This window comes from Cyprinus carpio, chromosome B14, assembly GCF_018340385.1.
Source record: "Cyprinus carpio isolate SPL01 chromosome B14, ASM1834038v1, whole genome shotgun sequence".
In the NCBI taxonomy this organism is placed as follows: Eukaryota; Metazoa; Chordata; class Actinopteri; order Cypriniformes; family Cyprinidae; genus Cyprinus; species Cyprinus carpio.
Window position 1 is genome coordinate 18,205,888 of NC_056610.1, and position 16,109 is coordinate 18,221,996.

The 16,109-nt window shown below is 37.2% G+C and overlaps 1 protein-coding gene across 3 annotated transcripts in view; it reads left to right on the forward strand.

The window, feature by feature from the left end:
* The first annotated feature begins 1,494 nt into the window (after positions 1-1,494).
* Positions 1,495-16,109, forward strand: part of pdgfc (platelet derived growth factor c) — a 48,905-nt gene continuing 34,290 nt past the window's right edge. Inside the window, exons 1-2 of one of the 3 annotated variants that reach the window (XM_042738321.1) lie at positions 1,495-2,079; positions 2,183-2,249. In XM_042738321.1, coding sequence (XP_042594255.1) covers positions 2,009-2,079; positions 2,183-2,249 — 138 coding nt within the window. In that variant the 5' untranslated portion in view covers positions 1,495-2,008. Of the gene's footprint in view, positions 2,250-16,109 lie in introns of all 3 variants that reach the window. The other 2 variants (XM_042738323.1, XM_042738322.1) reach the window with 2 other exon arrangements.

Here is a 16,109-nt window from a genome sequence, read left to right on the forward strand (position 1 = left end):
TGCATCATTTGTCTGGGAGAATCACTTCAATGTGTGCCCTTCTCTGATTGTTTAGTCTGCCATAGAAATCTACACCTAACAGGCACGTAAGGAACACGTTGACAAGTGAGAGATGAGATTAACCACATGAAAAGACCTTCATGGGTTGATGCTTTGAGCAAGGAGAAGGAAATAACTTACACAAGGGGAGTAAGTGCACTGTCTGCAGCTTTGATTTGACAAATTAAGAGGTCTTTAGCAGTTCCCTTAAGATGCTTTAGGCATTGTTCTGACTTCACAATGATGAAATGCCAAACAAAACGATGAAAATATTTAGACACAAGAACCGACACAGGCCACAACTTGTGATAATAATAGCGGTAGGCCTTGTTTCAAATGGTCACACCCATTCAGGAAGCCTTTCCACCAACATGTGAAGCAGTCATGAACTAATGATTAATGCATCTTCAAGACCATTTGCAAAGGCAGAGTTAATCTTACAATAATGACAAAAGATGGAAATCTGACCATGTTAGCTAAAACTTCATGTCCCTAAAAAATTATATAGTTTCTGTGAATTTTCACATTTATTCTTACCAATAAAAATAACAAGAATTTTTTTTTATTTTTTTTTATTTTTTACACTTTTAAAGGAGATTCCAAATGATCAATTCTATAGCTGTAGCAATATCTAACTATGGTACTTGGCAGAAACTATAGTTATCAAAATATATTGTCAGAAGAATATATAAGAATTAAGTGCAAATTTATTTTGATCTGCAATGCAAATCTGTGGAGTTTTGCACTTTTTCTTTTCTTTTTTTCAACATCTCCAGCACCAGTGATCTCCCAGGTATTCAAACATAGGGAAGTAGGCTACAGATGATGCTACCAATGTACATATTATCCATACTCTTTAGTATGTGAGATTAGACCCAAAGCATATCATGTCGAAAAGTGTATGCCAAAAGTTCCCTAGTATCTACTATTTCCAGTAGACTTCCAAAGTGTGGACAAAGTGCGGTTTGAGTATATATACGTATCATCCCATTGCGTTTTGGAGGGGGATTTGGTTCCGAATTACAAACATGTTGAATGTAAATGAGAGATGCCCTGAAAGGCGGTTTGAGTTACTAATCAATCAATCAATATATATATATATATATATATATATATATAGCCATATAATATATATATATATATATATATATATATATATATAGCCAACACAGTACTGTACTGTAGAAAATGTTGACTGCAAGCACCACAAACATTCTACAAATTAACTTAAATTATGAAATAAATAAAAAAAATCATCATATAAGTCATTTTTGATCTAATCGCGTTTTTAATGTTATTTTGAATAGCTTAATTGATTAACAGACAAAACCAGCGTCACGTTATTGACCCATAAACATATGCTCAATCTCACTCTCATTCTCTCTCTCTCTCTCTCTCTCTCACACACACACACACACACACACACACACACACACACACACACATACACATACGTGTATGGCAGTGGGAATGTGAGAAATATAGACTCTCACTTCAAGCGACAGTAGCGGCAGCACCAGCAGCAGCTTGTGAATGGTCCCCGCCTCTCCGGGGAGTTTCCTCCACGGGGAACTTTTACTTTATGTGCAGCACCTGTTGTGTCGCCAGTCGGCCGTCTGCGCTCGCCAAACACTCGGAGCCACCTCAAGACACTCATTTCCTTCAGAAAGTTGGACGCGCAACGCTGCAAGTACCATTTTATAGTCGGTCGCTATGTGTTGCGTTACTTGAATGGACTATCTGTGGTTGCAAGGGAAAGTCGGACACTCTGCAAACAGACAAACGCATGTTTCTCGTCTCAGCAGATCTTAATTTACAGCCAGTACACGTTTCAAACTGTCCTCTTAAACACTAGTTTTTAGGCGAACAGGTGTGAAAGTTAACAGCAATTATTAACTTTGCGCAGATGTTCCTCGGGAAACTTTCAACAGAGAAGTTTTCACAGTAGAAACTCTGGGCGATCAGGATTATGTGGACTTTACTTTACGCGTGCCTGTGTCCAAAGTTGGATACGCGTCTCACGAACAATATTTCTGCATGGTGATTGAAACAACACATACTAAGTGCCTATAAGCACCGACAGCCACCATTTATCCAAATGATTCCTTTGCTTCTCTTGATTCTTATATCGTCTCTTCATCAGCATGAGTCGGTGGCGGAATCGAGTCACATCAGTAAGATTCACCACGCCAACACGAAAGAGCAGAATGGTAAGTTCAAAGAGTCATATGATTTTCTTTTTCTTCTCTTGGCTTGTGTGGGACTTCTGATGGTGCTTTACAACTAAATGCGTTGAGTTTACCTGTGCAATGGCAAGCCTTTTTAACATTTAGCCAATAAAACTAACAAATAATCAAATAGAATAAATTACAAAAAAATAAGAAAGGGATTGTTGCAAGTACTAAAGATTAAGCAGTAAAACTAATCCAGAAGCAATTAGAATACATGCTAGTGATAGATGATATCTAACCAACGTGTCCTCATGCAAAATTCCCTTTGTTAGCATAGATACTAATAGCAAAGGAACAAATACTAAAATCTGATTAGATTTTAAGTAGCCTATTACCATTCAAATGACTACTTGATTGAATACTAGTCTCTGTTGGAATAAATAACAGCACTAGTATCTAATACATAATTGGTGTTATACCAAATATTCCATTGACTGTTGTACATATTAATGTAAGGAATAGTAATTAATAGAATAGATAACAGAAACAGAATTAAAAGGAGTAAATGTGTAAACAGCTTGCCATAAATGGCTTCAATTTAAGAGGTTCACACAGCATTATGCTTAATAGAAGTTGAAGTTACCTTTTGCTTTCATGTGCATGAAACGCACAACTCTGTGTATTTAAGAGGAAAAAGAATCTCCGGGTAACGGGGTCCCCTGGGGAGGGATTTCTCTCTGATCGCAGAAAGACTCCATTCATGAAGCGTGGGGTGCCCCGGGGCCATGTAATTTGCTTTCCTCTGAATCCCACCAAAACTCACAGGTCAAAAAAAAAAAAAAAAAAATCATAATGATAAATAAAATAAAGCAAATGTTTCCATTTATTTTTGCTCTGAAACTATAAGCTCAGTGTTGTAAAGCAGGCGTTGGTGGGGCCAGGCAAACTGTCGCCCATTGCGCACCATTAACAAAATGTAAACTACTACTTGTGTTGACTTAGGTGAGGGAGCGCCCCTTACTGTGTCAGGGGTGAAGTAGAGTGGAAACATCTTGCTTCACTGGGCCCACTATCAGAGCTTTCATTGTATTATCATTCTTTCTCTAAACTGTGGAACATGCAGAACATGTCTACTGGAAAGCAATGTTTATATGGAGAAAAAATATATAAACTTTGTATATATAGTTGAAAAGTAACTTCTGTATAACTTGGGACTGTAAAGGCAGGCTTAATTGAATTGGCACGTTTAATGTAGCGCATATCTAGTCCTCTCGGGTCAGAGTTGTGAGCCAAAGAAGACCTTTATGATTGCCATTTGATAGGGTTTTTTGGCTGTAATGCCACCTTTATTCCCCAATAACTTAAGAATGGAGGTGAATTGGTAATGTGCTCTGCCAAGGGTCTCTGAACGGAGAGTCTTGTTCTCTGGCTCTCTTTAATTGCCACAACAGTAGATGCTCTGTCGCAGCCTTCTCTGGTTGGTGTTGATTGAGGCAGTTCTTCACCGCTGATCTGAGGCTGGTTTTATTTCACAGCTGCAGTGTGAAGTTAAGGTCAGGTTAAAAAGCTACTCAGCCAACTTTTTCAGGTTAATCTCAGAAGAGAGTTTGTCAGCCCACAGTTCATGGAGCTGTTCAGTCGTCTCTCAAATGCTTTTTCAAAAAAATAGTTCTTTTGGTTCAGTGGTTTTCATACAATTTCTTGATGTGAAGGAGGATATAGTTGATGAAGGTGGGTGAAAGATGTTTCCTGTTCCATCCTTACTAGCAACTCAAATGTGTATGCTGGTGTCTGCACTGACCTGACCTTTAGGTTAGATGCTGATTCATGAAGTCATTATAAGTGACCATGCTGAAGATTAGTTTGTTTACAGTAGAGGCATGTTTAGGGTGTTACAACAGAAATTGTCAGTTGATTAATCAAACTGCAAATTAGTATCATATCAATGTTTTCTATAAATCATATTCAAAGATACCTTATAATGGTAAATGAAGGGATCATTAAATAGAAATTACAAAAATTTGCTTTAGAAACCTATATAGATTGTAGATTATTATCTGCATGTTTTATTTTATTTTTGCATTTGATTTATGTGAATTTATTTTAATACTGAGTGTTTTCTTTTCTTTCTTTTTTTCTTTTTTTTTAAGTGTCTTGCTCCATGTGTTTTTTAGATGGAATGCTAAGTTAAAAACGTATCAAGGCTCCGCCAAATTAACGATTCCTTACTCATTCTGTGCTGCCTGATTTTGGTAAATGTGGTTTGTCAGGTCAGAGAACATGATTAAATATATAAATTTGTGAGTTATGTTTGAATGATTAGCTGTATTTATTTAACATGTTAGATTAACAGCCATATAGTTACGAACATACAAGTACTGTGGAGCTTTGAGTTAGAGAACAGAACCTGAATGGTTGTCTGCTCCACTTAAAATCCCCATTTATTTTCATATTCTAACCTCTGAATGAGCTTATGCACAATTTCCGCCATTATTTTACGCTTCAGTGTGAAATTATTAACATCTATCAGAGATCTTAAATTTATAGCCATGTTATTGAAATCAAATTAAGATGAATGTTATCAGTATTAACTAGATTACATTCAAGAAGAGAGTCAGTCAGAACCCAGATGCTGAACTGGTGAGTAGTTGTTCATTCCTGGTTGCAACAGTGTCCAGTGTCCTACCCTAATGATAAAACTACAAATACTTGGACCATGGTCAGTTAACCGTTCCCATCTTTAGCTGTGTCCATAAGCCAGTTCTACAGCAGTGGAATGGGTTCAGAAAGCAGCTGCAGTTTTCTAATGGTGCCAGATTATCCACCATTAATCTGCTGTAACCCCTTTGACATCTCAGACAGAGACGTGTGAGAGCCATCCTCAGTAATGACTGAATGCTTCGCAAGGCTCTGCATTACTGGATTACTCAGTTAGGAATGGGGTTAATGTGGTGCACCAGCTAACTGGGAAATGCAGCGCGCCTCATGTATCAGACAGTTAAGTGGTGGGTGTGTAATGATTAAAGCATAGCATTGCTTGAATGCTCACAAGCAACACTTCACTCTGCAGCTAGGAGTTTAAATCTAGTTATTAGCATGTACATTTATCATGCCATTTCATGCACATCATGGAGCATAAAGGGACAGATAACCCAAAAATGAATTTCACTCACCCTCATGCGGTGTTTATTTTAGTGTAATCTATATACTATTATAGTATTATTTCCCTTGGAAACTGACTAACATAAAAATGATTAAAAAAAGTTTTATTTAATTTTATTTCAGTAAAGTTTATTTTACTTCAAGTAGGCCAAACTATTATTTTTTGAGGCATTTACTAGCAATTTCTGAGTGAAATTTGTTTCTAAATTTTGGTAATGCTTTTTTTACAATGTCCTTGTTACACATATGTGATTACTATAGTAATAACAATAAATTATGCATAGTTACATGCAACAAACCCTAAAACAAACCCTCATCCTAACCCTAATTATACAGTAAGTGCTTTTAGTGAATTAGTATTACTCGATACTTAAATGTATAATCATACTGTAAAGTGTAACCTTTTTTTTCAGCGTGGTTTTAGTTGACTATAATAACCCTGCCCTCATGTTGTTCCAAACCTGCAAGACTTTATTTATGTTGTGTGGTGGTATAATAGACATATTTTGACAAATGTCTTCTCTCTCTTTTTTAAACATAAAATGAAAGGTCTACTGTTGTTTTGACTTGCATTGTACGGACAAACACAGTTAAATAGATACCGTTGAACTTGTGAAGAAATTGAATTTAAAGCCACTTGCTCAATCCATTTCTCAAAAGAGAACAACATATTGTAGGTATTACCTTTGTTGCAAGGACTTCAGAAGAAGGTGGTTCCCAGAACTCCGAGACTACTGTATGTGGCAGCTGGCAGTGTTCTTGCTTGGCAAAGCTCTACATTACCAGCCTGTTGTGTTAAGTACTTTCCATAGCATTTCAAGTTTATATTGCGATTGTGAATTGTGCATACACTGTGGGTAACGAATGGCAAACCTAAACCAAAAGGATTTTCAATACCCAGTAGTCCAATGAAATAGAAAACAAGCTTTCTAGTAACTCAAACACAGGCACACACACACACCTGAGACAAATGACTCCCTGTTAATGTAAAAGTTTACCCCAGTCCTTTTGCACCAAGCTCTTCTGGCTGTAATACTGTAGGCATTGAAGTTTGTTGTCAATCGACAAGCAGTACCCTGCCAATGCCCGACTTTCAAAAGCTCAATGGGGCTGTGTTGTTTTTTTGTTTTTACTGAAAACTTTAAGACTAAAGGAGGAAAAAATCTTTGGGAAGTTGAAGATATTTTTATGCAATACTACGCAGTTTGTTTAAAGGGAAGTCTCTTCTGTAACCCTTCTGGAATAGAAGATTGCATGGTTGGGGTGTCCATGTTTTTGCTGTCAGCGCACTTGAAAGGCAGTGTGACTGATTTGGCAAGTAAGCAAGTCAATGCCTGTCTGATGTTTGTCGTGACGGACAGTGAGTGTACATTCCTAACCCAAACAGAGCTCCAATTTAAAGGGATCAGCAGCAGGGCCATGGAGTTCCTCTGTAGAACTGGGTCATAGCCTTTGATTTGTTTTGCTTTTTTTTCCTCCTCCTGTAATTTCATGGCATTTCTGTCTTCTGTGCTGGCACCACCTGTGTCATCTACCTAATACCCATACTCCTGTGAATGATAGGTCCTCTTGTTTCAGTTAAATATGAGGTCAAGAAATTCATAGCTTGTGCACTGAAATCGTCATTGAAGATCATTTCAGGAGGACATCAGTAGTGGTGTCCATCATCTACACTGAGGAGAAATGGGTCTGCTAACCCCGCATTGCCCTGAGAACCAGGCCTAGCTTGGCAGATGCTAAACTGTGCTGCTCTAACAGATAGTAGTAAATATTTATTTAATCACACAAATAGTAGAAGACATTTAGCCCAATGCTTCTACTGTGAGACCAAAAAATAGGAATCAGACTAAAAAGACTGTAATTGTGCTACATAGCTGCTTCCTCCTGTCTGCTTACCTCTCATTTTTTGATGATTTATGCAGTGATAGGAAATAACTATAGCCCCAAGCAATTCTAGTTGTAATGCTGAGCCCAGATTTGACTCAAAAGTAGTAAATCTCAAATTGCACTGACAACAAATATGATACTGTATCATTTTGGCTACAGTCAAATGTGCATAACCGCAAATAGGTTTTCTCTTTTTCAGTTTACACATTTACACAAAAAAATGAATATTATATTTTGTGGTGCTATGGTGTATGAGAGTGCTCTAACATACAAAATATTGGGGCTAATGATATTTTATTTTAATACAAAGTGACGGCAAAGACTTTTAAATTAAAACTCTTTCAAATAATATATAACAAAAATTATAAACAAAAGTTTAAAAAAAAAATAATGAAATTATCCTAAAAATATGTATCAAGGTTTCCCCAGAAATATATTATTGATATTAAGCATCACAACTGTTTTCAACATTGGTTAAAAAAGAAAGAAATGTTTCACCAAGTCTGCAAATTAGAAGGATTTCTGAAGGTTCATGTGACATGCTTTTGCCATCACAGGGATACATATATTAAAATAGAAAACATATATTTTAAACATGTAGATAAATTAAACTGTATAATAAAATATTATGTTAGTGTTTTACTGTATTTTTTCATCAAATACCAGCCTTGGTGAGCACAAGAGACTTCTTTCAAAAAACATGAAAAAACCTTACCTAACCCAAACTTTTGAACAGTTGTCTTTGTGTAAAAACAATGTTTTAAAGAACCAAGTTCCAGCACGGACACTGACCATGACTATTGGTTATCTGCACTTGTCTAGACTGGAGGAGCTGAACATCGCAGCCTCGGGTCCAGCTTAACTTGTACCATTAATTCCCGTCAATCACTCCGTGACAACAACACTTCCTCAAGTTTTTGCTCATATCTCACTTTGACTGACTCTTTGGCTCCCTTTCTTTATTCATCCTACCTGTCACCCACAGACAGTTTGAAGACAGATGTATCTGCACTTTTTAATAAACAGAGTCATGCACTCAGGCAACCCTTAACATCTGCTAGAGACTTATTGCAGAGCCTGTCACATGAACTAGTGCTAAAAAAAAAAAAAAAATCCTCTTCTAATATTGTACAGTATATAGTGAAAGTGATTTGTGGGTAATGCTGGTTAAGTTAGACTGGGTTTAGTCACTCCTACCAAAACTTGGCCCGCTGGATATTTAATCCTGTCTGCTGAAATAAGCGGATAACCTGTAACTGTTTGTGAGGGCTAGTGCTCTGCCGGAACAGATAATTCTATGCTCTTAGGTGTGAGCTGTCTGTGGATATTGCCTGTTTTCAGAGCAAACTGAATTCCAAAGGCCTTAGACTTTTGGCAGAAGGTAGATGTGATGACTTGACCTTGGTTCCTATCTCTTCAAGGCATGTCTACATACCTTGGCAGATGTCAGCACTCGCTGTCAGAGAGGTATTTTGGACCTGCCCCCCTCCTTTTTAATCCTCACTTATCTTGCTTGGTCTCTATCTACCCGTGTAGAGATGTGTGTTTAAGTAGATAAAGTGTATTATAAAATAATACAAAATATATGAAATATACAAAAAATGTATAAATCAATAAAAAATAAATAATAAAACCAAATACAGTTACAAAAAATATAAACATAGTAGACAAGCAGATATAAATGTAAGCTACTATATACAGGTCCTTCTCAAAAAATTAGCATATTGTGAAAAAGTTCATTATTTTCCATAATGTAATGATAAAAATTAAACTTTCATATATTTTAGATTCATTGCACACCAACTGAAATATTTCAGGTCTTTTATTGTTTTAATACTGATGATTTTGGCATACAGCTCATGAAAACCCAAAATTCCTATCTCAAAAAATTAGCATATTTCATCCGACCAATAAAAGAAAAGTGTTTTTAATGCAAAAAAAAAGTCAACCTTCAAATAATTATGTTCAGTTATGCACTCAATACTTGGTCGGGAATCCTTTTGCAGAAATGACTGCTTCAGTGCGGCGTGGCATGGAGGCAATCAGCCTGTGGCACTGCTGAGGTGTTATGGAGGCCCAGGATGCTTCGATAGCGGCCTTAAGCTCATCCAGAGTGTTGGGTCTTGCGTATCCCACAGATTCTCTATGGGGTTCAGGTCAGGAGAGTTGGCAGGCCAATTGAGCACAGTAAAACCATGGTCAGTGAACCATTTACCAGTGGTTTTGGCACTGTGAGCAGGTGCCAGGTCGTGCTGAAAAACGAAATCTTCATCTCCATAAAGCTTTTCAGCAGATGGAAGCATGAAGTGCTCCAAAATCTCCTGATAGCTAGCTGCATTGACCCTGCCCTTGATAAAACACAGTGGACCAACACCAGCAGCTGACATGGCACCCCAGACCATCACTGACTGTGGGTACTTGACACTGGACTTCAGGCATTTTGGCATTTCCTTCTCCCCAGTCTTCCTCCAGACTCTGGCACCTTGATTTCTGAATGACATGCAAAATTTGCTTTCATCCGAAAAAAGTACTTTGGACCACTGAGCAACAGTCCAGTGCTGCTTCTCTGTAGCCCAGGTCAGGCGCTTCTGCCGCTGTTTCTGGTTCAAAAGCACACGTCTGTGCACGGTGGCTCTGGATGTTTCTACTCCAGACTCAGTCCACTGCTTCCGCAGGTCCCCCAAGGTCTGGAATCGGTCCTTCTCCACAATCTTCCTCAGGGTCTGGTCACCTCTTCTCATTGTGCAGCGTTTTTCGCCACACTTTTTCCTTCCCACAGACTTCCCACTGAGGTGCCTTGATACAGCACTCTGGGAACAGCCTATTCATTCAGAAATTTCTTTCTGTGTCTTACCCTCTCGCTTGAGGGTGTCAATGATGGCCTTCTGGACAGCAGTCAGGTCGGCAGTCTTACCCATGATTGCGGTTTTGAGTAATGAACCAGGCTGGGAGTTTTTAAAAAGCCTCAGGAATCTTTTGCAGGTGTTTAGAGTTAATTAGTTGATTCAGATGATTAGGTTAATAGCTCGTTTAGAGAACCTTTTCATGATATGCTAATTTTTTGAGATAGGAATTTTGGGTTTTCATGAGCTGTATGCCAAAAATCATCAGTATTAAAACAATAAAAGACCTGAAATATTTCAGTTGGTGTGCAATGAATCTAAAATATATGAAAGTTTAATTTTTATCATTACATTATGGAAAATAATGAACTTTTTCACAATATGCTAATTTTTTGAGAAGGACCTGTGTATGATATATAGTATAGTGTATGTATGTATATATATATATATATATATATATATATATATATATATATTATAATAATAATAATAATAAATTTAATTGAGAGAATTGTATACCATGAGTGCCTACTTGGCCATATTACTGTATTAAGTACCACAGTAAAAAATTACCGTGAATTTAACGGTAAAAGACTGTAAAAATGCTACAGTGCAAACCTGTTAAATGGTTAAGGGTCAATTCCCCTACTTTATATGGTGAAAAACTGTATTGGACATTACATGTAATTTTACAGTAGTATACCGTTTTTTGAAAGTGAAAAAGAATGTATAATTTACAGTGAATTACCGTAAATTGACATTCCCAGAATTCCCTGCATTACATTTTAAATTTGTTGCTTTTGTTTCTTCTTAGTTTTTTCTTGTCTGTTTTGAACATTAGGGTTGTATGTTATACCTAATGTATGTTAAAAGAATGTTTATTGCATTATTTCAGTTTCATGTCCGCTACCATGATAGTGTTTAGTGTTTGTGTGAATGACACTGTGCACCTTCTATATATGTTAGTATTTAAAAGCTGCTTGTGATGGGCTTTGGTTCATCATATGACTTTCTCACCACCAGCTGCGTTTGGTGGTTATCAGCGTATTACAAAGGTGCAAAACAGACGTCAGTAGGTTGATATATGTGACCTTGGACCACAAAACCAGTCTTAAGTGTAAAAAGATTTATACATCATCTGAAAACTGAATAAATAACGTTTCCATTGATGTATGATTTGTTAGGATCAGACAATATTTGGCCGAAATACAACTATTTGAAAGTCTGGAATGTGAGGGTGCAAAAAAATCACCTTTAAAAGTTGTCCAAATGAAGTTCTTAGCAATGCATATTACTAATCAATATACAAAATATCTTCATGGAACATGATCTTTACGTAATATCCTAATGATTTTTGACATAAAAGAAAAATGTCATTTTGACCCATACAATGTATTTTTGGCTATTGCTACAAATATACGCCAGCGACTTAAGACTGGTTTTGTGGTCCAGGGTCACATATTAACATTATATCAGTTAAAGAAATTATGGTATTTAACTGTAAATGTAAGTTAAAACCGTAAAACACAAAATGTTGTTACCAAATTTTTTACGGTAAAATTCCAGCAACCACAGCTGCCGGTTTTTACTGTAAATTTTCAATATCTCCAATATCAATATTTTCAATATCAATATAATGATATGACTGAATTATGCAGTGAGCAGTTTTGGACATTATTAATGGGGTGAAAATGAGAAAAAAAAAATCTCACACCTAGCTTTAGATTGCATTACTATGTTGGTATTGTTTTGTTCAACATAACTTGCATCTGAAAAATTCATTATCCTGGGTGTTTTCTTGGCTTTGGCGTGGTAATTATTACTGAAGTGGCAAGTCCAAAGTCTTTTGTAGAGTTTTACCAATATTCAGTCATATTAGCATGGCTAACTTGCCTATTTGAGACATGAGTCTGAAATTGACTCATTACAGCGTGTTTATGACTTGAGAAGGAGATCACTGGATGATCACCAAGATACATTCTATTAGCCAAATGATATGCCATTATGACTGGCATGTTTGTGTCGTGGCTTTGAATTAAAGAAAATTTTTGCTGTCAACACCACACCACTGTGGTGACGACCTCAGTCAGCCTTTCTCAGAAGGTCTCTGCTGACCCCCGGCTACTGTTTTTGCACAAGAGAGGTTGAGAATGCTCAGTCCTCCACTTTGAATGGTGTGAAAAATATCCCGTGGCCAATGAGGATTCACTGAAGCCAGACTATAAATTTTCATTTCCATGTTAACATTTGACCTGTTTTAGAGAAATGGCATGACTGACAGAAGCATTTGGATTATGCAGCGCTATCAAAGATGTGACTTGGTGGGTAGTGTATGTTGTCCAATATGTTGTGCAGGCGACCAAATTTCAAGTCTACAGTAGTTTTAGATACCACCAACCCATCTTCTTTCTATTATTTTCTGTTTCCTCTATTAGGCTCTTTCCAACCTGGTGTCATGAGAAATCGTAAGAATTCATACAAGATTGTAAGAATTCGTAAAACTCACCATAAAGCCTTACCCTAACCAGACCCCTAAACCTAATGATTGTAATTATAAAAAAAAAAGTTAAATGTTTTCATTGCATTGCCCGTCTATTTCATTTTTAGTGTTTGTGCATTTCTTGGAAACAAATCCATGACTTTGGTGTTGCACCTGCACCAACTTTAAATTTATGGCCCCTGTTGTCTATAACAATATGAAAACATTTAAAAGGATTAAAGTTTTAACACACAATTTCTACCTGATATAATATTTTTTGTGACTTTTCCAGGAATTAGGTTATTTCACATCACTTAAAAAAAAGGTTATTTCACATTTCAATGAAATAAGGTTGTTCAAAACTTTGTTTTTTTTTTCTTCTTCTTTTTAGTTTTCAGTCTTGTTTTAATGCTTGTCTTGTTTTAAATCATTTTAAGTTTCTTCTAAGTTTGCTGACACCCCCTAGTGGGCCCCGTCCCTTTCCCAAAGCACCCAAGACCACCACAGTTATTTTCACTTTCACTGTGGAAAAGATTCACCTGAATAACTCATTTTGTCTACCATGGACAAGAAAAATGTTGAATAATATGAAGTAAAGTACATGGCAAAACCATTTCATTTTTTTCCAGCTTTAACAAGGTTTTTTTTTTTTTTTATAAACATAATCTATGATTAATACAGTGTATTTGGTTACTTATTGCTCATGCAGAACTCAGAACTCAGATTTCTCTGAAACTGTAATCAGATGTGTTAGAATGTGGCTTCCAACAGCTTCATCGTTATTCTGTCAGCGGTACGATGCTGACTGGTGAAATATGGAAGATATGTTATTTGAAATCAAGGGGGAAAAAAGTAGCAGCACACCTGTCGCGGTACTCACTGGCTGAGAACCAGTGTCCCCATGCCAGAACAGATTGCATTATGTTTACTTGCACATGCTGCGATTTGATATACGACAGTGTGCCAGTCGCACACCCTAGTGTGTGTAACTCAATCGCACATAGTATTTGGAGAATGTCTGGCTTTTTGCCGGAGCACAAATAGGTTCTCCGCACACACTCTTACACAGATGCTGGTGTCAGGCGTGGCACGTTGGTTCTCCCTGGAGACTGGAGATCTATTTCCCAGCCTGCAGATTGAGCAGCAGCCTGGCTGTCAGCTAAGATGGACTCCAGGTGTGATTTATAGCTGTATGAATGCAAGGCCAGATTCAGGAAGATTCTCTTGGACTGCCACTGAATCTTTTATCGTATCGGCTTTATAGTGCCGCAAATCTAATTCCTTCATGCATGCAGGAGTCTACACTGACTTTTTAGTGGTTTTGAATGACTCTCACTGAACTTTCTCTGCTTGCTGTCTTTTCTCATCTGATAGTGCTACATAATCAGCCCCACCGGATGAAGGATGCTGATTACACATTTAGAAGCCCATTAATTTAGTGTCCAATCCCTAATGGGCTGTTAAATTCTCACTGGCTTGTAACGTAGTAAGACCGCAACACTGATAAGTGAAATGCATGCTGATACTCACAAAAAAACTCTGGCTTCCATGAGTTTATCCACTGAATCAAACCCCAAGGGTAAGTCGATGTGTATTTATAATAGACTATGCTTTTTATTTTTTCCCTCAATCTCTGTATCTTGGTGTGTGTATACATTTCATGGATAATGGGGAGGTGGGTGATCAAAATGGTGTCAGAACAACTGAGGTGAAAAAAGGTGGGATAAATCAAGCTTAAAGCACAGAAGGTGAAATTGTCTCACCCCCCTCGCATCGGACATCTGTTCAAAAGCCTCTCATTAGCTCCTTGGAATGACAGCACTAATTCAAGCCGGAAGCCCCACCGGCTAATGAGATGCCAGGCACAGCTCTCATTCATCTCTGTGCCACGCTGAGTGCATGTGCATGTTTCACATCGCATCAGTCACCAATTCAAGGGACCATCTCTGTTCCCACACATGTGGCAGGTATGGAATTTAAATGTTAAAGTGACTTCTTTCAGATAATTTGGCATAGTTGTGTGAATCCATTCTTCTTCAATGCATCTGTGCTCACCTCATAACTAAACCACCTGGTATATGTGCCCATACTTGCAGAAACCAGGTGCAGCTTTGTGCTGAAATCTTCAAGGTGTTTTTTTTTTTTTTTTTTTTTTTGTGATTTCATCATGGATGATTTGGTGTGTTTTGCATGTTTCAATCAGGACATGCAGGATGCTTTTAAGAAATAAGGGCATTATAAAGAAAAAAAAAAAACTATTTAAAAAGTGCACATCATCTGCCTTCAATTCATGGCCCCTTTCACTTGATTGAGATGGATGAACACCATCAAGATGGGATTACATGGAGATTTGAAGCAATCATTGGATGATCTGGATTGCTGCTTTGTAATGCAAACAATTATAGCACACCTGGGCTCGTATGTTTAGAATGAAGATTTGAATAAAAGCCTATTTCTTAGCAAAAATACTTAGTTTTATATATTGTAAAGAAGCTAAAAGTAACTTCTGCAAAAGTCTGAATTTGATTAGCAAATATTGACTAAAGTGACACTTAAAGGGTTAATTCACCAAAAATTCTGTCATTAATAGTAAGACCTTCGTTCATCTTTGGAACACAAATTAAGATATTTTTGATGGAATCTGAGAGCTGTCTGACCCTGCATAGACAGCAACGCAACTGAAATGTAGTAAGGAGATCAGTAAAATAATCGATGTGACATCAGTGGTTCATCCGCAATTATACGAAGCTACGAGAATACTTCTTGTGCGCAAAAGAAAAAAATAAGGAATTTATTCAACAGTTTGTCTCCTCCGCATCACCCTGGTGCCATTTTGGAGAATATCCGCTGGACGTATGCTGTTCTGTGTCAGCTGCTTCACGCCGGATCTGTTTCCTACGTTGTTGTGATTTGATCTGAATGGAAACAGCATATCGGGGTGACGCAGCTGACACTGATGTCACATGGATTCTTTTACAGATCTCCTTGCAACGTTTCTGGACTTAGGAACATTTCAGTTGCGTTGCTGTCTATGCAGGGTCAGACAGCTCTCAGATTCCATCAAAAATATCTTAATCTGTGTTCTGCAGATGAAAGAAGGTCTTACAGGTTTGAAACGACATGAGGGTGAGTAATTAAAGACAGAATTTTCATTTTTGGATGAACTAACCCTTTAAGTGTTGTGAGGTATGGACTGATGTCAATCTGAAATGCTCACCCAGTCTGCAAGTGTAAGGCATCAGACCAGTCATTCTTGATTTAATAGTAACCATGCCAAAACATTTAAACCAACATGTGCTCTGCTCTTCTCTGTAGGGTTTTCCAGAAGAGTTTGTGCGGAGGAACTGCAGGCAGTTTATTAGTTGATGACTGTTAGTTGAAGTTAAATATTAATTTAATTTATAAAATCTTTCTAGTTTAATTTTTTTTAAAAATAAAATTATCACAACAAAACATATTTAAAAAACTATTTAGTAAACATTTATTTACCTGCATGTTATGTGACCGTTAACCAACATTAAAGAAATT